At 47.4% G+C, this 24699-nt stretch overlaps 1 protein-coding gene across 1 annotated transcript in view; it reads left to right on the forward strand.

Annotated features, from left to right (window-relative positions):
• Positions 1–3362: 3362 nt before the first annotated feature.
• Positions 3363–24699, forward strand: part of LOC311100257 (neural proliferation differentiation and control protein 1-like) — a 52634-nt gene continuing 31297 nt past the window's right edge. Inside the window, exon 1 of the mRNA XM_084141100.1 lies at positions 3363–3605. Coding sequence (XP_083997226.1) covers positions 3506–3605 — 100 coding nt within the window. The 5' untranslated portion in view covers positions 3363–3505. The remainder of the gene's footprint in view (positions 3606–24699) is intronic.

Raw genomic sequence — 24699 nt, forward strand, 5'->3', positions numbered from 1 at the left:
AAATATTAAATATATTTTCATTTGATTAACACTTTTTTGGTTACTACATGATTCCATATGTGTTATTTCATAGTTTTGATGTCTTCACTATTATTCTCCAATGTAGAAAATAGTAAAAATAAAGAAAAACCCTTGAATGAGTAGGTGTGTCCAAACTTTTGACTGGTACTGTATATTTGTAAAGGAGGTCTTAGTGATGTAACGCACATTTTATTCCAGGATGACGTCAATGGCCATTGAGTGTCATTTGTGGTCATGAGTGGCGCAGTGGTCTAAGGCACTGCATCGCAGTGCTAACTGTGCCACTAGAGATCCTGGTTCGAATCCAGACTCTGTCGCAGCCGGCCGCGACCGGGAGACTCATGGGCGGCGCACAATTGGCCCAGCGTCGTCCAGGGTAGGGGAGGGAATGGCCGGCAGGGATGTAGCGTTTGCAATGCCAGGGTTGTGGGTTCGATTCCCACGGGGGGGGCAGTATAAAAAAAGATGTATTCACTAACTGTAAGTCGCTCTGGATAAGAGCGTCTGCTAAAATGACTAAAATGTTTTTTTTAAATGACGACAACCACCACCTTTTGTTTGTGGGGATTCAACCACACTCCGACGTGGATTTTTGTATGAAAGAGACCAAATTTGGAGCCGAGTATCCGCTCAAACTACTGGGAGCCCCAACAATTTGTGTCCCAAATGACACCCTATCCCCTATTTTGTGCTCCACTTTCGACCAAGGCCCATCTACCGTATTACACTATATAGGGAATAGGGTGCCATTTGGGATGCAAACAATATATCACTTTTCCTTACACAGAACAAAAACAGACTTTTGACTTTACAGATGCATGTGTGTGGATTAAGGTTTACTCTAACCATAGATGTTGCTTTCAAGAGTAAATTACAAGACTGCGTGCTTCGTAGCTTCTCAATGAGCCAGGATCCAGGTAGATTTTTCATTTAGTTCAGTACTTGTTTCACTGCTTTGTAGTAAGGTTTGGAGACTGATAAAATCCTCTCCTTTCAGAGGAGAGTGGTGACCAACCACAGGCTTTATGCCAGGCCCAGTATACTGACCTGGTCTCACACAAGGACACTGGACGTAAGGTTAAAAAAAAGTGTTATTTTTGACTTATTTACCAAACTATTAGCGTTAGGCCTATGTTATTTACTTACTTAATCCTCATCATTCCTGGAGGAACATGGGGCCTGTACTACAATTGGCGGAACATAGGCCTATATTACAATTGCTTGATTTGGTATGCAACTTTATTTCGCACCCAAATGACTGTGACCAAAAAAGATATGTTTGATATTTATATTAACTCCAGTGCTTGACTTGGACTGAAATAAGTGCCGGTACTCATTTTGGGTGCCGGTACTGTTTATATTTAGGTGCAGGAGCTCCACAATACTTTAGAGCTAATATTCTAGAAGAGGTGCAGGAGCTCAAGCAGTAGAACATTTTAGGTGCCGGTACTCCCATCCGGTGAGCTTCTGCCAAAGTCAAGCGCTTATTTACCTCTGATCATATTTGAAACCTTGCAAACTGCTACTCCTATAAGTACTGTGGTGATGGTTTTACTAATACATCAGTAATAATATCTGTATTGCAGCTTCTGCTCCCTACACTGATCAGTAGGGTGCGCTCTCTCACACGATCCCAGATGTCCTCCCTGACCCACTCATTCTCCCTGCCCAGTCTGGGTCACTCCAAGCCCCTCACCTCAAAGAAGAAGCACCCCATCAGATGTGAGCCTTCAATTTGACCAATGTCCAAACGGCTGAATTTTGAAGTGGCTTCCTCTCCTCTGTCCTCTCCTTCATCTGCAATGATCTGAAAACAGTATAGTTTCCACTCTTTCACATCAGTGCAGGTGAAGGGAAGGAGATGAAGAAAAGAAGCCACTTTAGACTGAGCGATGCACACATTGTCTCCAGTCCATCATGTTTTTCAGTTTTCTCAGTGGTCCTCCAGAGTGCCAACATATTTTCAGCCCAGTCTGAGCATTCCCGTCACTCCCAGAGGAACTCTGCTAAGAGGAGAGCACTGGAACAGCCGGACAGGCCTACACGCCATGAGGAAGACCACTACTCACACTTTATATCATAAGAGTACTCTGAGGTAAAAGGGGTAAAATCTTGGAGGTCATATGTAGCCATGGGAATAGGGTTCTTTTGATAATGATTCTCACACCCAATGAGCCATACAGCTACGGAAACTATGTGGGCCAGTTTCCCGGACACAGATTAAGCCTATTTATGGACTGGAAATCTATTTCAATGGAGAATTTCCTTTGAGCCTGCTTGTTAGTCCAGGACTAGGCTTAGAGCCAATTTATGCTTGATCCGAAAATGTGGTCGGAGGCGCCTTATGGATGGTGTGACGCAATTGCGGAGTATGAATGCCCTGACTTCTGCAGAAGCCGTATCACCGTAAATGCTGCACAGCCAATGCAGACATCAGATTGACTATGCAGCGCCTTTAAATCAGCGCCTTTAAATCTGCGTCCGAGAAACCAGCCCTGTATGTACGGTATGGCTGGCTGCAATAAAGATATCCCCTTTTGCTACCAGCAGATGCGAGAAGGCCTGAAGACATTCAGCTGCATCAGCCCTGACAGTGGAACTCTAGATGTGGAGTGCTCCAACTGACACCCATTTGATAAGGAAGTCACCAATACGCACTGATGCTGTGCTCACTTTCTGGTACTTACACTGTCAAAGCATGAAAATATGCAAATGTTATCAATGTTATTTTCTAAGAAAATAAACAGGTTGGCTTATATTGTGGTAGCACTTTACTTAATACCATGACTTTACTTAATACCATGGTAATAGTGGAAATTCAAACTAGCTGCTTAGACATGCATAAAACCTTTCTATGGCATTATAATCATGGACTTTCCATTGCGTTTCTTATCTTGCCAACAAATATGCATCAGGAACACCCCCCCCCCCCCCTCCCCCTTCTGATTAGGCTAAATCCTCTTATATCTTGTTTCCAGGGCACATCATTTACAGCGGTTACCTTGCTACAGTGATGAAAACATTGGCGATGGTAAAACATGAATTAAAGCCTACGTCAATTTTTGTGTGACTGATAGTGGTTAAACCAGAGACAATGTAATAAACCGGTTTTGGTCAAACATTGGAGGCTACAGCAGGATACACCTGGATTTCACCTACCTGCCTGCGCTCTGTCTGTGAATTTGGCAAAGTCCAAGCCTGTTTTCTAACCGCGTAATGACGCAGACACCAATATTTGAAGTAGTTCACCCGTGCCTCTCCATCTGATCTCTCCTCTCTGTTGCAGAATTCCACACCTCCCCTTGCTTCAACTTGCGCACGGCGATCTTTAGCAGTGCCACGGATTAATGAGCGGCTCATAGGCGGTGAACCGGACTGCCCACAAGCGCAGGATTTATTTGTCACGGAAAACGAGTAGGGGGAATGATGACCAAGCCTATGTCCCGGTGTCTGGCTCACCGTTCCTAAAGAAGTCCTCTCAAGGATGCTGCCTTCGAATCGGATCGAACGACAACCCCGGGCCTCGCTCCTGCCAGGGGTTCTCCTGTGTGTCATTCTCGCCACTGTCAGTGCAAGCATGCCAGGTAAGCATATCGTTTTATTACAGCACAAGTGAAACTGTTTAAAAAGAAAAAAAATACAGATATATAGTTTTGTTCTGTCTCGTATAAAGTTATGATGATTATGCCTTATTATAATGTCTTCAGATTCTCAAAACAGCCTGCATTCAATGTAAAAACAACAGCAAACATAACATATACAATAACATTATTTGGCCGATCATTTTGGGTTGAAAATTGTCTAAAGCGCACTTAAATTGAGATGTCTATTGCATATGTTAGATCAATTGTTTTTATGTAACGCTCACTTTGCTTACTGCTTAGTGCGTGACGGTGAAATTTAGCTTCACTAGGTGTTGTGATAAGTAACAGCGCAAACCAAGAAAAGGGATCCAGGAAATGGCCTTCTCAATATAGTGTATACACTAGCAAATGGACGTAGTACTATATTGTTTGACATGTGTTGTCATTCATATAACAATCTATACTTTTTAAGTAAATCATTATGCGCAGTTTTAGCCTATACTGCATATTGTTATTGGAAAAACACTTCACATTGGGTAAATCTAATCAAACACACTGAGTGATTTTAATTCAAATGTTATTTCCATGAAAATATCGAACATGTAGGCCTCATTTAAATCACCCATATATAAGAATCAGACGAGGTTGAAAAGGATGAATTAGAGAATTAAAGATGCATTCTCATATAATTTTAGCCAGTAGTTTTGAAAGTGGTGCTCATGAGCCAAAAGTGGTCCCCGTTTTTTGTGTGCCACCTCATCCAATTGTGTACTATGTCACCCATTTCATGTGATATGTTACAAATTTAGTAATTTGTATATTATACACATTTTGCAATTCGTGTGATATGTAAGATCCCAAAGTGCATCTTGAATAGTAGTGTCTGCGAGGCTATCCCCCCGCTGTGTGATGATATCTGGTGCCAAAGATGAGATGTACTGACTGACTGGTGATTAGAGATAATCTCTCCTAAGCTCTCCATACTGAGGCCCTATGAGAATCACAACAGCTGGACACTCTTACACACATAACCTCTTCATCTCGCTGGACACACACACACACAGACATGATCATTATCTCACTGACCACTCACACCACTCAATCAATCAAATGTATTTTATAAAGCCCATTTTACAACAGCAGCTGTCACAAAGTCACCCAGCCTAAAAACCCAAAGAGCAAGCAATGCAGATGTAGAACCATAGTGGCTAGGAAAAACTCTCTCCAAAGACAGGAACCTAGGAAGAAACCTAGAGAGGAACCAGGCTCCGAGGTTTGGACAGTCCTCCTCTGGCTGTGCCATTTAGGCCAGATCGTTCTTCAAGACGTTTAAACATTCATAGATGACCATCAGGTTCAGATAATAACAACAGTGGTTATAGAGGGTGCAACAGTATAACACCTCAGGAGTAAATGTCAGTTGGATTTTCATAGCCAAGCATTCAGAGGTTCAGAGAGAGAGAGCGACTCGGGAGCATTAAGGCGTCCGCATGCTTCCCAGCCGAAACATTTCGGAAGAGTTCATGCATATATTATGACGACATTTTGTGATGTTTTTGTTCATTTTGGACTTCGGTGAGGGTTTTTTACGGCTGTTCGGGCACACAAAATTTTTTGGGGGGCAAGCCGAAGTTCGGAGCTGAAGTCTACGCCCCTTCGTCTGTGATTGGTCAACAGTAGGGATTCTTCAATAAAGTCTCCGTTGTCATTCAACGAGAGACGACTCATTTTCATGCACATCTTTTCATTGAAATACTGCACCAAACATCTTAGTTAGATGTAAAATTGCGCGACTAAGATCTCCTCGGCAAAAACGTCAAAATTAATGACCGATTTCTTGAGTTATCTTAGATTAATTCAGACTTTTGAGGAAGTGTATACTGGCTACGGCATCTCAAAATGGACAAACTACTATTGCCGCTTTTTCAAGCGAAGGTCTTTTAAGGGAGTATGTGAGCACGCTCGTTTGGTTCGGCTAGCCGAGTTCGGCTAGGCGCCAGCCGAACTGAAGCATGCTGACGCCTTAAGAGGGAGCATGTCGAAAACAGAAGGGCTGGGACAAAGTAGCACGTCCGAGTCTCAGTTCCAGTTCTGCTTTTTTTGCCTGCGGCTATGGAACTACCTTGGCCTGGACCTGCTGTTTCAGACAGGAAACGTCAAGCTAGGTAGTCCTGATGCATGGTCCTTAGGGCTCAGGTCCTCTGGGAGGAAGAGAGAGAGAGACAGAGAGACACTCGGGAGCATTAGAGGGAGCATGTCTAAGATCACACAGGGCACCAGATAGGACAAGAGAGTTTGACATCACACAGTACACCAGATAGGACAGACTGACCCTAGCCCCTCAGCACATAGGCTATTGCTGCTTAGATACTGGGGACAGAGAATGGGGGGCAACCAGGCAGGAAATAACCCCACCCACTTCGCCAAAGCACAGCCCCCACACCACCAAAGAGAAATCAACAGACCACTAACTTACTACCCTGAGACAAGGCCGAGTATAGCCCACGAAGATCTCCCCCACCTCACGAGCCCAAGGGGGCGCAAAACCGGACAGGAATATCATGTCAGTGACTCAACCCACCAATGTTATTATAGTAAACTAAAACAGAAACTAAAACTAAAGCTAATCCTGAAAAACTATTTAGTAAACTGAATTAAAATAATTACAAACCTGTTTGAAAAGCAGCACCCCGGATACTGGCCGTGTTCCTTTGCTAATATGGTTAATTGCGCATTCGCAGTTGCCCCTTCCCTCGCGTGCTTGCCTGTTCTGGGACAACTTCAGAGATTCCTGTTTTTCTACAGTCAAAAGACTACAATAGCCACAAGGCTGTTGACAACCAAAGCAGCCATGACTGCAGTTGTTTAACATAGCAGTCAACCTATTTCCTGTAGTCTCAAAATGATTAAAGTTTTGTTTCTTGTAATAAAGTGTGTTTTGTTCAAACGGAGCACACTTTGTTAATAACGTGTATTAAATCATATGAAATAATGTCATTCAAATAAGTTGACTCACCCACATAAGTATAGCCTACCTGATGCACATGTATCAACTTTGAAACATGGTTTTCTTTGTTTGGGCTAATGGGTAGGCTAATTGTTCTACCTGAGCACATGGTAAAATCCTGCAATTCACACCTCCCATGTAGATGGTGATAATTAGCAGAACTCTCGGTGCTTGGCCGAGAAACAACTGTGCTGATTGTGTTCTATCTAATCGTAGCAGTAGAACCTCCAGACAGTGAGACAGACCTGCCCATTAAGCAGCGCCTCGCACTTGTTTACATAAGACAACACTTCTCCCAATATTATGTTGAAAGTACACTTGGCCCCTAACCCCTTTATGATAGTGTTCACTTGAGTCTGCCACTGTTATGGACAAAATGAGAATTGAGATGATGTACACTAGCATCCCAACTGCCACTTGTCAATATTCTAAAATTCTAAATCCATTCGCGAGTTTCTTGTGTCCCCCTGTGACCTATTTTATAACATGATTCCCTATGAAACACTGCCAGTCAGATGCACACTCTGGTAATAGATAGTGAGAAAGTTGTAAAAAATGAAACAGCACTGAAGCACACACGTCGCCACTCACCAGTGACTTTATAAGCTGATTTAGCTAACGTGGCCTGCCTGCTCAATGTGCCTGCTAGCTACTACTAGCTATCTTAATTGAAAAAACACAGAGATGGAACTTAGTTAGCTAGTGATTTTGGGCACTGAAAAACAGCAGTCCTGAGCACAGCCAGCAGCAACTTACTTTTTTACTTAGGAAATACTGCACCAAACACCTTAGCTATATTATATATATTATTTTTCCGAATCACACACAGAAGAAGTTAGAAGGATCATTTGCAGCCTGCAGTACCCCGGTCGGCCTTCAACTTGAGATACTCAATGAGAGGGGGCAGCACTGAGCTAGCCTGCAACGTCACTTCCTAGAGCAGCTCAAACTGCACATGCAATGTTTCCAAAAACTCCTCCAAGAAGCAAGATGGTGATACGCTAAAATGACACTTCCCGATCTTCAAATGCGCCACGGAGACTTCACATAGGAAACAATGGAGTTACGTCATGGATGACTTTGTCCATTCTTTTTACAAGCCAGTGACTCAGACCCCGTCATAGGGTCAGAGGCAGAGAATCCCAGTGGCGAGTGGATAGCCAGGCAGAGACAGCAAGGGTTGGCACAGTAGAGGTCCTAAAACTGAACCTTGAGGAACACAGGAAATTACCTTCGAATTGTGGAAAAAAACATCCACAGAAACAAAGTGATACCTTTCCAACAGATAAGATCTAAACCAGGCAAGAACTCTGCGTAGACCAGTTAGCAGTGGCATACATTAGCAGCAGCATACATTCCCTCTTTAAATCTCATTCACACATGCTGTTCCACTTGCTGACACGCTCTACTCCAACATGTAAAAATTCCAACTGTAAGTCGCTCTGGATAAGAGTGTCTGCTAAATGACTAAAATGTCAAATGTAAAATGAGTGTACAAAACATTAGGAACACCCGCTTTTTCCACGACCTAGACTGACCACGTGAATCCAGGTGAAACCTATGATTCCTTATTGGTGTCACCCGTTAAATCCACTTCAAACAATGTAGATGAAGGGGAAGAGACAAGTTAAAGAAGGATTTTTAAGCCTCGAGACAATTGAGACATGGATTGTGCAGGGCCAGCTTAATGCAGGGGCTTAACGGGGCTGAAGCCCCTGGACCCAGGCCCGTGGGGGGCCCAAGAGGCAGCAAAAAAAAAGTAAAGAAACAACAACATATATTTATTATTTTCTTACTGCAACTGCCAACCACAGGATGATCGACGTTTACGACAGCGTGTTCCAGTTCCCGCCAATATCAAGCAACTTTGCACAGCCATTGAAGAGGAGTGGGACAACATTCCACATGCCACAATCAACAGCCTGACCAACTATGCAAAGGAGATGTGTCGCACTGCATGAGGCAAATGGTGGTCACACCAGATACTGTATTTCTGTCTGTAATAAAGCCCTTTTGTGCGGAAAAACTCATTCTGATTGGCTGGGCCTGGCTCCCCAGTGGGTGGGCCTGGCTCCCAAGTGGGTAGGCTTGTGCCCTCCTAGGCCTACCCATGGCTGCACCCCTGCCCAGTCATGTGAAATCCATAGATTAGGGCCTAATGAATTTATTTCAGTTGACTGATATCCTTCTATGAACTGTAACTCAGTAAAATCTTTGAAATTGTTGCATGTTGGGTTAATATTTTTGTTCAGTATATACAGTCAGGTCCATAAGTAGTTGGACAGTGACACAATTTGCATCATTTTGGCTCTGTACGCCACCACAATGGATTTGAAAGGAAACAATCAAGATGTCCTTTAATTGTAGACTCATCTTTAATTTAAGGGTTTTGTCAAAATTATTTTATGAATCGTGTAGGAATTACAACCATTTTTATATATAGCCCCCCAATTTTAGGGGCTCAAAAGTAATTGGACAATCTAACATAATCATAAATTAAATTGTGAGTTTTAATACTTGGTTGCAAATCCTTTGCAGTCAATGACTGCCTGAAGTCTGGAACCCATAGACATCACCAGATGCTGGGTTTCTTCCCTGGTGATGCTCTGCTAGGCCTTTATTGCAGCTGTCTTCAGTTCCTGCTTGTTCTTGGGGCGTTTTGCCTTTAGTTTTGCCTTCAGCAAATGAAATGCATGCTCAATTGGATTCAGGTCAGGTGGTTGACTTGGCCATTGCAGAACATTCCACTTCTTTGCCTTAAAAAAGTATTGGGTTGCTTTCGCAGTATGCTTCGGGTCATTGTCCATCTGCACTGTGAAGCGCCGTCCAATGAGTTTTGAAGCATTTGGCTGAATCTGAGCAGATAATACAGAATTTATCCTGCTGCTTTTGTCAGCAGTCACATCATCAATAAATACAAGGGAACCAGTTCCATTGGCAGCCATACATGCTCACGCAATAACACTACCTCCACCATGCTTCACAGAAGAGGTGGTATGCTTCGGATCATGAGCAGTTCCTTTCCTTCTCCATACTCTTCTCTTCCCATCATTCTGGTACAAGTTGATCTTTGTCTCATCTATCCACAGGATGTTGTTCCAGAACTGTACAGGCTTTTTTAGATGTTTTTTTGGCAAACTCTAATCTGGTCTTCCTGTTTTTGAGGCTTAGCAATGGTTTACATCTTGTGGTAAACCCTCTGTATTTACCCTCTGTAGTCTTCTCTTGATTGTTTACTTTGACACAGATACGCCTACCTCCTGGAGGGTGTTCTTGATCTGGCCAACTGTTGTGAAGGGGTTTTTCTTCACCAGGGAAATAATTATTCTGTCATCCACCACAGTGGTTTTCCGTGGTCTTCCGGGCCTTTTGGTGTTCCTGAGCTCACCAGTGCGTTCTTTCTTTTTAAGAATGTACCAAATAGTTTATTTGTCTGGGCCTGGAGTGGAGCCGCTGACCGGAGCTGAACTGGACCCCGGTGGAGCGGACTGCTCTGGCTCCGGAGTGGAGCCGCTGACCGGAGCTGGACTGGGCACCGGTGGAGCGGACTGCTCTGGCTCCGGAGTAGATCCGCTGACCGGAGCTGGACTGGGCACCGGTGGAGCGGACTGCTCTGGCTCCGGAGTAGAGCCGCTGACCGGAGCTGAACTGGACCCCGGTGGCGTGGACTGTCCTGGCTCCGGAGTGGAGCCGCTGACCGGAGCTGGACTGGGCACCACTGGTCTGGTGCGAGGAGCAGGCACGGGTCGTGCCGGACTGGAGACACGCACCACTGGTTTGGTGCGAGGAGGAGGCACGGGCCGTGCCGGACTGGATACACGCACCACTGGTTTGGTGCGGGGAGCAGGTACGGGGCGTACCGGGCTGGCGACACGCACCACTGGTTTGGTGCGGGGAGCAGGTACGGGCCGTACCGGACTGGATACGCGCACCACTGGTTTGGTGCGGGGAGCAGGTACGGGCCGTACCGGACTGGATACGCGCACCACTGGTTTGTTGCGGGGAGCAGGTACGGGGCGTACCGGGCTGGCGACACGCACCACTGGTTTGGTGCGGGGAGCAGGTACGGGCCGTACCGGACTGGATACGCGCACCACTGGTTTGGTGCGGGGAGCAGGTACGGGCCGTACCGGACTGGATACGCGCACCACTGGTTTGTTGCGGGGAGCAGGTACGGGGCGTACCGGGCTGGCGACACACACCACTGGTTTGGTGCGGGGAGCAGGTACGGGCCGTACCGTACTGGATACGCGCACCACTGGTTTGGTGCGGGGAGCAGGTATGGGGCGTACCGGGCTGGCGACACGCACCACTGGTTTGGTGCGGGGAGCAGATACGGGCCGTACTGGACTGGATACACGCACCACTGGTTTGGTGCGGGGAGTAGGTACGGGGCGTACCGGGCTGGCGACAGGCACCACTGGTTTGGTGTGAGGAGCTGGCACAGGCCGTACCAGGCTGTGGAGGCACACTGGAGGTCTGGAGCGTAGAGCTGGCACAACCCGTCCTGGCTGGATGCCCACTTCCGCACGGTACGTGCGTGGCGTTAGCACAGGACGCACTGGGCTGTAAACGCGCACTGGAGACACAGTACGCAGAACCGGCGCAGGATATGCTGGACCGAGGAGGCGTACTGGAGACCAGGAGCGTTGAGCCGGCACAACCCGTCCTGGCTGGATGACCATTTTTGCATGGCACGTGCGTGGCGCTAGCACAGGACGCACTGGACTGTGCAGGCACACTGGCGACACTGCGTATCTCCGCACAACACGGAGCCTGCATGGTCACACGCTTCTTAGCGTGAATACGGGGAGTTGGCTCTGCTCTGAACCCTGGCTCCGCCAAGGTCTTTCTTCGTGACCGAGTCCTTTTAAGTCGCCGTTTCTCCTCCCTTGCTGCCTCTGTCTGCTCCCAAGGAAGGTGATCCATCCCAGCCTGGATCTCTTCCCATGTCCATGATCCCTTACCATTTAATATCTCCTCCCAAGTCCATGATTTCTGCTCCTCCTGGGCACGCTGCTTGGTCCTTGTTTGGTGGGATCTTCTGTCACGCTCGTTGAGAGACGGGTCAGACCAAGGTGGAGCGTGGTATGCGTACATGTTTATGAAGACGAATAAACACTTGACAAAATAACAAAACGTGAAGTCCTATGGGCTATACACACAACAAGCCTAACAGGAACACAAACAAGATCCCACAACTAAGGTAGGCAACCAATCACATAGATCTCAACTGAAACTCACACCCTGACCCAACCAACAAAAGTTCTCTAGGTCAGGGCGTGACACTTCAGCAGCCTCCACTGGAGTCAACATGTTTTTCCTACTTGCTCGCACGCACACACACACACACACACACACATACACACACACACACACACACACACACACACACACACACACACACACACACACACACACAAACACACAGACAGAAATCAATACCATGGACAGCCACATCATATTTAGCTTACGTTGATTGGACTAAATAGTTTTTGGTATGTTTTAGTTGTCACTGTATTAGACTAAGCAGAGGTGATGTGAAATGTTGAAGTTGAAATGGTGCTGGAATAGTGGAGGCAGCTCCTGTTTTCTTTGGGACTTGCGGTAACTCTCCTTGGTTCTAAATCAATAGTTGTTTTGTAGTCCAAAAATGTCAGAAACATTACCTTGCTTGACCATGCTGTAGGTCATGTAATTGTTTGTTACATGCAATATGCTTTGTGGACTTCACCGGACAGGGGATGCTCTCTGGTTTTGTAATGAAACAAATGTGTGGTTGAATTTATTCTGCCACTGTGTCGTCTTATTGTCTCGGCCTTAGGCCTATATATCACGGTGTCAAGGAATATGAACTAACAGGTTATAGAGCAAACAATGCAATTATCACAACACATAGGTTGTAATATGGGATTGTTTTCTGGATTGGCTTTCCCAGTGATTTTACCCACGCAGCGCTACTGTCAGGCACCACTTTTGTATTCTGAGAGCCACTCCACTGTAAATATGCCTGCTGTCTTATTCACCTGGCTTTTTCTGATGAACAACACCACATAATAAGCATTATCCTCTCTCTGCCCCTTCTTTAACTTCTTCCTTCTATGCTGATTCTCCCTGTAATTACGGTAACGGAATTACATCATGGGTCCCTGATATGTACAGTGCATTCGGAAAGTATTAAGACCCCTTGACTTTTTCCACATTTTGTTACGTTACAGCCTCATTCTAAAATGGATAAATAATTTTTTTTCCTAATTAACCTACACACAATACTCGACAATGACAAAGCGAAAAACAGGTTTTTAGAATTTTTTGCAAATGTATAAAAAATAAAAAACAGGAATACCTTATTTACATAAGTATTCCGACCCTTTGCTATGAGACTCGAAATTGAGCTCAGGTGCATCCTGTTTCCATTGATAATCCTTGAGATGCTTCTACAACTTGACTGGAGTCCACCTGTGGTAAATTCAATTGATTGGACATGATTTGGAAAGGCACACACCTGTCTATATAAGGTCCCACCGTTGACAGTGCATGTCAGAGCAAAAACCAAGCCATGAGGTCGAAGGAATTGTCCGTAGAGCTCAGAGACAGGATTGTGTCGAGGCACAGATCTGGGGAAGGGTACCAAAAAATGTCTGCAGCATTGAAGGTCCCCAAGAACACAGTGGCACCACCAAGACTCTTCCTAGAGCTGGCTGCCCGGCCAAACTGAGCAATCGGGGGAGAAGGGCCTTGGTCAGGGAGATGAGTTCCTCTGTGGAGATGGGATAACCTTCCAGAAGGACAACCATCTCTGCAGCACTCCACCAATCAGGCCTTTATGGTAGAGTTGCCAGACGGAAGCCACTCTTCAGTAAAAGGCACATGACAGCCCACTTGGAGTTTGCCAAAAGGCACCTAAAGACTCTCAGACCATGAGAAACAAGATTATCTGGTCTGATGAAACCAAGATTGAACTCTTTAACCTGAATGCCAAGCGTCACGTCTGGAGGAAACCTGCCACCTACAGTGAAGCATGGTGGTGGCAGCATCATTCTGTGGAGATGTGTTTCAGCTGTAGGGACTGGGAGACTAGTCAGGATCGAGGGAAAGATGAACGGAGCAAAGTACAGAGAGATCCTTGATGAAAACCTGCTCCAGAGCCTCAGGACCTCAGACTGGGGTGAAGGTTCATCTTCCAACAGGACAACGACCCTGAGCACACAGCCAAGACAACGCAGGAGTGGCTTCGGGACAAGTCTCTGAATGTCCTTGAGTGGCCCAGCCAGAGCCCGGACTTGAAGCGTCATACCCAAGAAGACTCGAGTCTGTAATCACTGTCAAAGGTGTTTCAACAAAGCACTGAGTAAAGGGTCTGAATACTTGTGATATTTTAGTCTTTCATTTTTTATAAATTTGCAAAATTTTATAAAAACCTGTTTTTGCTTTGTCATTATGGGGTAGAGAGAGAGAGAGAGAGAGAGAGACAGAGACAGAGACAGAGACAGAGAGAGAGAGAGAGAGAGAGAGAGAGAGAGAGAGAGAGAGAGAGAGAGAGAGAGAGAGAGAGAGAGAGAGAGAGAGAGAGAGAGAGAGTGAGGGGTTATCCAGACTGTTTTGATAGTCTTACTTTGACCACCAGACGACAGAAGGCAAATAATTTCTCCAAAATATAAGTATTAATATTATACTGGTCTGTGAGAGCCGGAATTCTTACTGGTTGGTAGGTGATCAAATACTTATGTCAAGCAATAAAATGCAAATTAATTACTTAAAAATCATACAATGTGATTTTCTGGATTTTTGTTTTAGATTCCGTCTCTCACAGTTGAAGTGTACCTATGATAAAAATTACAGACCTCTACATGCTTTGTAAGTAGGAAAACCTGCAAAATCGGCAGTGTATGAAATACTTGTTCTCCCCACTGTATATATATATTGGGACAGGCACGGGCCGTGCCGGACTGGACACACGCACCACTGACTTGGTGCGAGGGGCAGGAACAGGCCGGACCGGGCTGGCGACGCGCACCACTGGCTTGGTGCGAGGGGCAGGAACAGGCCGGACCGGGCTGGCGACGCGCACCACTGGCTTGGTGCAAGGGGCAGGAACAGGCCGGACCGGGCTGGCGACGTGCACCACTGGCTTGGTGCGAGGGGCAGGAACAGGCCGGGCCGGGCTGGCGACGCGCACCACTGGCTTGGTGCGAGGGACAGGAACAGGCCGGACCGGGCTGGCGACGCGCACCACTGGCTTGGTGCGAGGGACAGGAACAGGCCGGACCGGGCTTGCGACGCGCACCACTGGCTTGGTGCGAGGGACAGGAACAGGCCGGACCGGGCTGGCGACGCGCACCACTGGCTTGGTGCAAGGGGCAGGAACAGGCCGGGCCGGGCTGGCGACGCGCACCACTGGTTTGGTGCGAGGGGCAGGAACAGGCCGGACCGGGATGGCGACGCGCACCACTGGCTTGCTGCAAGGGACAGGAACAGGCCGGACCGGGCTGGCGACGCGCACCACTGGCTTGGTGCGAGGGGCAGGAACAGGCCGGGCCGGCGACGCGAATCACTGGCTTGGTGCGAGGGACAGGAACAGGCCGGACCGGGCTGGCGACGCGCACCACTGGCTTGGTGCGAGGGGCAGGAACAGGCCGGACCGGGCTGGTGACGCGCACCACTGGCTTGGTGCAAGGGGCAGGAACAGGCCGGACCGGGCTGGCGACGTGCACCACTGGCTTGGTGCGAGGGGCAGGAACAGGCCGGGCCGGGCTGGCGACGCGCACCACTGGCTTGGTGTGAGGGTCAGGAACAGGCCGGACCGGGCTGGCGACGCGCACCACTGGCTTGGTGCGAGGGACAGGAACAGGCCGGACCGGGCTTGCGACGCGCACCACTGGCTTGGTGCGAGGGACAGGAACAGGCCGGACCGGGCTGGCGACGCGCACCACTGGCTTGGTGCGAGGGGCAGGAACAGGCCGGGCCGGGCTGGCGACGCGCACCACTGGCTTGGTGCAAGGGGCAGGAACAGGCCGGACCGGGCTGGCGACGTGCACCACTGGCTTGGTGCGAGGGGCAGGAACAGGCCGGGCCGGGCTGGCGACGCGCACCACTGGCTTGGTGCGAGGGTCAGGAACAGGCCGGACCGGGCTGGCGACGCGCACCACTGGCTTGGTGCGAGGGACAGGAACAGGCCGGACCGGGCTTGCGACGCGCACCACTGGCTTGGTGCGAGGGACAGGAACAGGCCGGACCGGGCTGGCGACGCGCACCACTGGCTTGGTGCGAGGGGCAGGAACAGGCCGGACCGGGCTGGCGACGCGCACCACTGGCTTGGTGCGAGGGACAGGAACAGGCCGGACAGGGCTGGCGACGCGCACCACTGGCTTGGTGCGAGGGGCAGGAACAGGCTGGACCGGGCTGGCGATGCGCACCACTGGCTTGATGCAAGGAGCAGGAACGGGCCGGACCGTACTGGGAACATGCACCACTGTGTTAGTGCGGGAAGCAGGAACGGGTCGGGCCGTACTGGGAACACGCACCACTGGCTTAGTGCGGGGAGCAGGAACGGGCCGGACCGGACTGGCGACACGCACCACTTTCTTGGTGCGAGGAGCGGGACTGGGTTCCTTTATTAACCCCCGCTCCTTCTGCTGCCTAATCAGCTCCTCTCGCCGTGCCTCTACACCTTTTTTCTCCCTTTTAGCCTCCTGTAGCTCCTCCCTCTGACCGAATAACTCCTGCTCCCTCTGAACCAATAGCCCCCGTAACATGTTGGCCTCCTCTCCTAACCTGCAGATCCGCCCTGTCGCTGCCTCCTGCTGCCTCGTCGTCCACACCGTGTGCCCCCCCAAAAAATGTCCTTGGGGTTGCCTCTCGGGTCTCCGTCGTCGGCATTCCTCTTCCCGTGAGGACTCCTCCGGGAGCCCCCACGAGTTAGGGAACAGATACTCGTCGTCGTCGTCATCCTCCGACTCCTCAGTGTAATACTGTTCCCACTCCTCTTCCCAAGGTCATAGGGACCCAATCCGAAACCCAACCGGGTGCAGTGGTCGGGGCTCTTCTCTATCGCTCCCCGACCACCCCTTTAGCCCCCCAATTTGTTTTTCTTGGGGCTGCTTCTCAGGCCTCCTCCTCGGCCGGCTTCCGTGTTGCCATCGTTCCTTTCCTGCCTAGGTATTTACCTTCGCCCATGGCCCTTTCCCCGCGAATATCTCTTCCCATGACCACAATTTACCCACCTGTGACATGGCTATTCTCTCTTCCTGGGCATGCTGCTTGGTCCTCGTTTGGTGGGATCTTCTGTCACAATCGTTTATAGACGGGACGGACCAAGGCGCAGCGATATATGCATACATGTTTATTTATATGAATAAACAACCGACAAAACAACAAATGAAACGAAACATGAAGTCCAAGGTAGACAAACAACATACCTCACACGGAACATACACACCCTGACTCAACAAATAAACGTCCCCTGAGTCAGGGCGTGACAGACAACTGATGCTTAAAGTTAGTGAGGGAGATAAGAGTCTCCAGCTTCAGAGATTTTTGCAATTCGTTCCAGTCATTGGCAGTAGAGAACTGGAAGGAATGGCGGCCAAAGGAGGTGTTGGCTTTGGGGATGACCAGTGAGATATACCTGCTGGAGTGCATACTACGGGTGGATGTTGCTATGGTGACCAATAAACTGAGATTAGGCGGGGATTTGCCTAGCAGTGATTTATAGTTGGCCTGGAGCCAGTGGGTTTGGTGACGAATATGTAGTGAGGACCAGCCAACAAGAGCGTACAGGTCACAGTGGTGGGTAGTATATGGGGCTTTGGTTACAAAACGGATGGCACTGTGATAGACTACATCCAATTTGCTAGTGTTGGAGGCTATTTTGTAAATGACATCGCCGAAGTCAAGAATCGGTAGGATAGTCATTTTTACGAGGGCATGTTTGGCAGCATGAGTGAAGGAGGCTTTGTTGCTAAATAGGAAGCCGATTCTAGATTTAACTTTGGATTGGAGATTCTTAATGTGAGTCTGGAAGGAGAGTTTACAGTCTAATGAACTGTAACTCAGTAAAATCTTTGAAATTGTTGCATGTTGCATTTATATTTTTGTTCAGTGTAGTTGTGAGGTTGTGTGTGACTGTGAGTGCATCTGCTTACACTGTAAATGTGCTGTGTGAGCCTCAAGGGCTATCTATGCCTCTGACAGTTTTGAAGTACTTAACAAGAAAGTGCTATTGCGACAGAGTCTCTTGTCAGGCTTTTTTCACTGAAGATAAATCAAATCAAATTGTATCTGTCACATGCTTCGTAAACAACATGTACAGACTAACAGTGAAATGCTTACAGGCCCTTCCCAACAATGCAGAGAGAGAAAAAAATGAAATAGTAGAAAAATAATAACACAAGGAATAAATAGAAAAATAATAACACAAGGAATAAATACACAATGAGTAACAATAACTTGGCTATATACACGGGGTACCAGTATCGAGTCGATGTGCAGGGGTACAAGGTAATTGAGGTAGATATGTACATATAGGTAGGAATAAAGTGACTAGGCAACGGGATAGATAATAAACAGTAACAGCATCATATGTGATGAGTCAAAATAGTTAGTGCAGGGCCTCCTGAGTGGCGCAGCGGTCTAAGGCAATGCATCGCAGTGCTAGAGGCATCACCACAGACCCGGGTTCAATCCCAGGCTGTATCACAACTGGCCGTGATCGGGAGTCCCATAGGGCGGCGCACAATTGGCCCAGCATCATCTGGGTTAGGGGAGGGTTTGACTGGTGGGACTTTACTTGGCTCATCGCGCTCTAGCGGTCGTCAGTTAAACAGTTTTTCCTGCCACACATTGGTGCTTCTGGGATAAGCGGGCGGGTGTTAAGAAGTGCGGTTTGGCAGGTCATCTTTAGGAGGACGCATGACTCGACCTTCGCCTCCCAAGCCCATTGGGGAGTTGCAGCGATGAGACAAGATCGAAATTGGGGGTAAACATTTTTAAATAGATAAGGGGTAAATGTAGATAGTCCGGGCAGCTATTGGTTAACTATTTAACTACCTATTTAGCAGTCTTATAGCTTCGGGGTAGAAGCTGTTCAGGGTCCTGTTGGTTCCAGATTTGGTGCATCGGTACCGCTTGCCGTGTGGTAGCAGAGAGAACAGTGTATGGGTGGCTGGAGTCTTTGACACCGCCTGGTATAGAGGTCCTGGATGGCAGGACCTCTATACCGTACCCTCTACCCTCTGTAGTGCCTTGTGGTCAGATGCCAAGCAGTTGCCGTACCAAGCGGTGATGCAGCCAGTCAAGATGCTCTCAATGGTGCAGCTGTAGAACGTTTTGAGGATCTGAGGGCCCATGCCCAATCTTTTCAACCTCATGAGGGAGAAGAGGCGTTGTCATGCCTTCTTCAGAACTGTGTTGATGTGTGTGGACCATGATAGTTCCTTAGTGATGTGGACACAGAGGAACTTGAAGCTCCCGACCTGCTCAACAACAGCCCCTCCATTTCCTGTAGTCCACAATCAGCTCCTTTGTCTTGCTGAAGTTGAGTTAGAGCTTGTTGTTCTGGCACCGCATTGCCAGGTCTCTGACCTCCTCCCTATAGGCTGTCTAATCGACGTCTGTGATCAGGCCTACCACCGTCGTGTCGTCTGCAAACTTAATGATGGTGTTGGAGTCATGCACGGCCACACAGTGGTGGGTGAACAGGGAGTACAGGAGGGGACTAAGCACTCACCTCTGAGGGGCCCCTGTGTTGAGGGTCAGCGTGGCAGATGTGTTGTTGACTACCCTCACCACCTGGAGTCGGCCTGTCACGAAGTCCAGGGTCCAGTAGCAGAGGGAGGTGTTTAATCCCAGGGTCTTTAGCTTAGTGATGAGCTTGGAGGGCACAATGGTGTTGAACGCTGATAAGGTATTTGTTCACCTGTATCAGGGTCATGGTTGAATCACCAGACTGAACCTGTATCCTGAGAATAGGAACAGCTTGGTCTGATAGGGACTTTTTTCCACTCAAAAAAAACAAAAACAAATAAAGTAAACCATGGTTTCATTCCAAATTGCACGCCACTTCCTTTATAGTGCACTATACTTTTAACCCTGTGGGCCCTGGTGCCATTTGGTACCCATCCCACGATACATTGTCCAGGCTTCCATTAATATGATGAGTGTAGACGGCCAGCTCTAACTACAGTGGCTTGCGAAAGTATTCACCCCCCTTGGCATTTTTCCTATTTTGTTGCCTTACAACCTGGAATTAAAATTGATTTTTTGGGGGTTTGTATCATTTGATTTACACAACATGCCTACCACTTTGAAGATGCAAAATATTTGTTCTTGTGAAACAAACAAGTAATAAGACAACAAAACGGAAAACTTGAGTGTGCATAACTATTCACCCCCCCCAGTCAATACTTTGTAGAGCCACCTTTTGCAGCAATTACAGCTGCAAGTCTCTTGGGGTATGTCTCTATAAGCTTGGCACATCTAGCCACTGGGATTTTTGCCCATTCTTCAAGGCAAAACTGCCCCAGCTCCTTCAAGTTGGATGGGTTCTGCTGGTGTACAGCAATCTTTAAGTCATACCACAGATTCTCAATTGGATTGAGGTCTGGGCTTTGACTAGGCCATTCCAAGACATTTAAATGTTTCCCTTTAAACAACTCGAGTGCAGTATGCTTAGGGTCATTGTCCTGTTGGAAGGCGAACCTCCGTCCCAGTCTCAAATCTCTGGAAGACTGAAACAGGTTTCCCTCAAGAATTTCCCTGTATTTAGCGCCATCCATCATTCCTTCAATTCTGACCAGTTTCCCAGTCCCTGCCGATGAAAAACATCCCCACAGCATGATGCTGCCACCACCATGCTTCACTCTGGGGATGGTGTTCTCAGGGTGATGAGAGGTGTTGGGTTTACGCCAGACATAGCGTTTTCCTTGATTGCCAAAAAACTCAATTTTAGTCTCATCTGACCAGAGTACCTTCTTCCATATGTTTGGGGAGTCTCCCACATGCCTTTTGGCGAACACCAAACGTGTTTGCTTATTAAGCAATGGCTTTTTTCTGGCCACTCTTCCATAAAGCCCAGCTCTGTGGAGTGTACGGCTTAAAATGGTCCTATGGACAGATACTCCAATCTCCGCTGTGGAGCTTTACAGCTCCTTCAGGGTTATCTTTGGTATCTTTGTTGCCTCTGATTAATGCCCTCCTTGCCTGGTCCGTGAGTTTTGTTGGGCGGCCCTCTCTTGGCAGGTTTGTTGTGGTGCCATATTCTTTCCATTTTTTAATAATGGATTTAATGGTGCTCCGTGGGATGTTCAAAGTTTCAGATATTTTTTTATAACCCAACCCTGATCTGTACTTCTCCACAACTTTGTCCCTGACCTGTTTGGAGAGCTCCTTGGTCTTCATGGTGCCGCTTGCTTGGTGGTGCCCCTTGCTTAGTGGTGTTGCAGACTCAGAGCCTTTCAGAACAGGTGTATATATACTGAGATCATGTGACAGATCATGTGACACTTAGATTGCACAAAGGTGGACTTTACTTAACTAATTATGTGACTTCTGAAGGTAATTGGTTGCACCAGATCTTATTTAGGGGCTTCATAGCAAAGGGGGTGAATACATATGCATGCACCACTTTTCCGATGTTTATGTTTTAGAAACAAGTTATTTTTTTCATTTCACTTCACCAATTTGGACTATTTTGTGTGTCCATGACATGAAATTACAGGTTGTAATGCAACAAACACCAAGGGGGATGAATACTTTTACAAGGCACTGTATGTAACGCCAGAAAGTCAATGTAAGACATGAAAAATGGCTATTCAAGCCATCTGCTGCCTGCCAGGCTGTGCAATCATAAACAGTTCCAAGAAGGGCAGAGAAGCAAACAGTGCCATGGCATTCTATTGTACCACAGATGGGAAAAGGCACTGACGTGGCAGTGTTTACTTTTTATTGACTTAATGAGGCATGATCAGAAGTCATGAGAAAAGCTGGGAAATGGCACCAATCCAGAGCGAATTACAGTTAGTGCGTTCATTTTACGGTAGCTAGGTGAGACAACAACATATCACAGTCATAGTATCTGTCCATAGGACCACTTTAAGCCGTACACTCCACAGAGCTGGGCTTTATGGAAGAGTGGCCAGAAAAAAGCCATTGCTTAAAGAAAAAAATAAGCAAATACGTTTGGTGTTCGCCAAAAGGCATGTGGGAGACTAAAAGAGTACATATGGTACTCTGGTCAGATGAGACTAAAATTGAGCTTTTTGGCCATCAAGGAAAACGCTGTCTGGCACAAACCCAACACTTCTCATCACCCCGAGAACACCATGACCTAAGAATACTGCTAAAGCAACACTCGAGTAGTTTAAGGGGAAACACATTTTTTTATTTTGCATCTTCATGAGTGAGTGGTGTGGGAGGCATGGTGAGGTGACGTGACCTCCTATTGTTTCTTGACATTCCCTCCTTCTGTAATCACATTGTGTTTGTGGCCATCAACAAAATGAGGACTAAAAAGGGAAAGTGTGTAGGGCGATGTCTAATAGTGATGATGAGCATCTTTTGATATTGATGCTGTAGCAATATTTTGGTTGGAGCGCTGTTTAAAGCCTCTCTCTCTCTCACCATTCTTTCTTTCCAACTACCTCTTCTGTCGCAGGTTCAATTAAGTGCCTTAGGGGTGATGATTCATACTATTCTCCTTTATTTGTTTTATGCTGCAGTACCTTGGGCTGATCATGCACTTATCTCTTAATTCACTATCTCCATTACAGTGAATAATTCACAGCTGGGGAAGATGCACTTGGAGGCGTGACTGTGTGTGGGGTGTGTGCACGTGTATATGCTCGTGCATGCCTGCGTGCCCTTGTGCCCTTGTGCATGCCTGCGTGCCCTTGTGCCCTTGTGCATGCCTGCGTGCCCTTGTGCCCTTGTGCATGCCTGTGTGTGTGTATATGTGTTAAGCGTAAAGATCACAGTCCCTGGGGCTGCAATTGTCTGTGCAACATTAACTTCCCACATTATGGGAAAACCACATGCAGCAGTGTAGGCTAACTATGCTTATGCCACAGAACGTACAGAGACAGAACAGATCATATGATTCGAACAATGCATTTAGATACAGTGAGCTCCAAAGTATTGGGACAGTGACACATGTTTTGTTGTTTTGGCTCTGTACTCTAGCACTTTGGATTTGAAATGATACAATGACTATGAAGTTAACGTGCAGACTGTCTGCTTTAATCTGGGGGTATTTTCATCCATATCGGGTGAACCGTTTAGAAATTACAGCACTTTTTGTACATAGCCCCCCCCCCCACCAAAAGTATTAGGACAAATTCATTTATATGTTTCTTAAAGTAGTGAAAAGTTTAGTATTTGGCCTATATTCCTAGCACACAATGATTACATCAAGCTTGTGACTCTAAAAACTTGGATGCGTTTGCTGTTTGTTTTGGTTGCTTTTCAGATTATTTTGTGCCCAATAGAAATGAATGGTAAATAATGTATTGTGTCATTTTGGAGTCACTTTTATTGTAAATAATAATAGAAAATGTTTCTAAACGCTTCTACATTAATATGGATGCTACCATGATTATGGATGAATTCCTGAATTAATCGTGAATAATGATGAGTGAAAAAGTTACAAACACACAAATACCCCCAGATTAAAGCTGACAGTCTGCACTTTATCTTCATAGTCATTGTATAATTTCAAAGTTCTGGAGTAGAGACAAAAAAATAATAATTCTGTGTCCCAATACTTTTGGAGCTCACTGTATATTTATTTGGTACCATATCTATTCTAAGTAAAACTATGATTTGCTAACCATAATGACCTAAACCAAGCCAGACAGAAAGAGGAGACATGGAGCAGTAGAGAGTAATGGGTGTGTCATTTGATCAAGGAAATAGTTCCTTGTCTAAAGACGCACTGCATTGTTGTGCCATGATCCGGGTCCTATTGTGTTACACTGATCCAGGTGCCATTGTGTGACACCTTATCTGGGTCATCTTGGTGCTCTGCTCTTCCTTGATCTATAGATTTGTTTGATCAAAGAGTCTGAGAAGACAAATTATCTGCCACAGTTTGATGAAAGGAACCATGGATGGAGAGAGGTGGACAAACAGAGATACATGGAGGGAAGGAGGGATTAAAATACTTCAAAGGGCAGGATACGTGGCCTCCTGCAGTGTATTGAGTTATGAGGATCAACATGTAGGTGGCTCCACTGTGACAGACTGGCTTACTCCAGTGGGCAGGACAACTGGCGAGCTGTAGCCTTCAGGACAGTGTCATGAGCCGTTGTGGATGTGGTGGAGGAGTCAAGTGCAGGAAGCAGAGGTTAGTCCAACAAGACTTTTAATAGTGTCCAAAGTAAGTGTACAAGCCCCGACCTAGAAAACACGAAGAGGCGAGGAACATTACGCACACGCGTAAAACACTTCAACAAGGCAAAATAGACACGGAAAAATAAACACGTATCAAACAACGAGGCAACGGACAACAACACACAAAACCCCTAGATTACAACATGGAACTTATAAGACACGTAATCAACACTAAAACAAACACAGGTGTGACAGACAGACAAAAGCAATGGAACACAGAAACATAGAGCGGTGGCAGCTAGTACTCCGGGGACGGCGAACGCCGAAGCCTGCCCGAACCAGGAGGAGGAGCAGCCTCGGCCGAAACCGTGACAGTACCCCCCCCTTGACGCGCGGCCCCAGCCGCGCGCCGACCCCGGCCTCGGGGACGGCCAGGAGGACGCGGACCCGGGCGCGTGGGATGCCCATGGTGAAACTCAGTCAGGAGGGATGGATCTAGTATGTCCCTCCTGGGCACCCAGCACCGTTCCTCCGGACCGTACCCCTCCCACTCCACGAGATACTGGAGACCACTCATCCGGCGTCTCGAGTCCAAGATGGTCCGGACTCTGTACGCCCGGGCCCCCTCGATGTCCAAAGGGGGCGGAGGGGTCTCTCCTATCTCATCCTCTTGGAGTGGGCCAGCTACCACCGGCCTGAGAAGAGACACATGGAACGAGGGGTTAATATTTTTATACTCTATAGGCAGTTGTAATCTGTAAC

The sequence above is a fragment of the Coregonus lavaretus genome (genome assembly GCF_964263955.1).
Source record: "Coregonus lavaretus genome assembly, chromosome: 24".
NCBI classification, from domain to species: Eukaryota; Metazoa; Chordata; class Actinopteri; order Salmoniformes; family Salmonidae; genus Coregonus; species Coregonus lavaretus.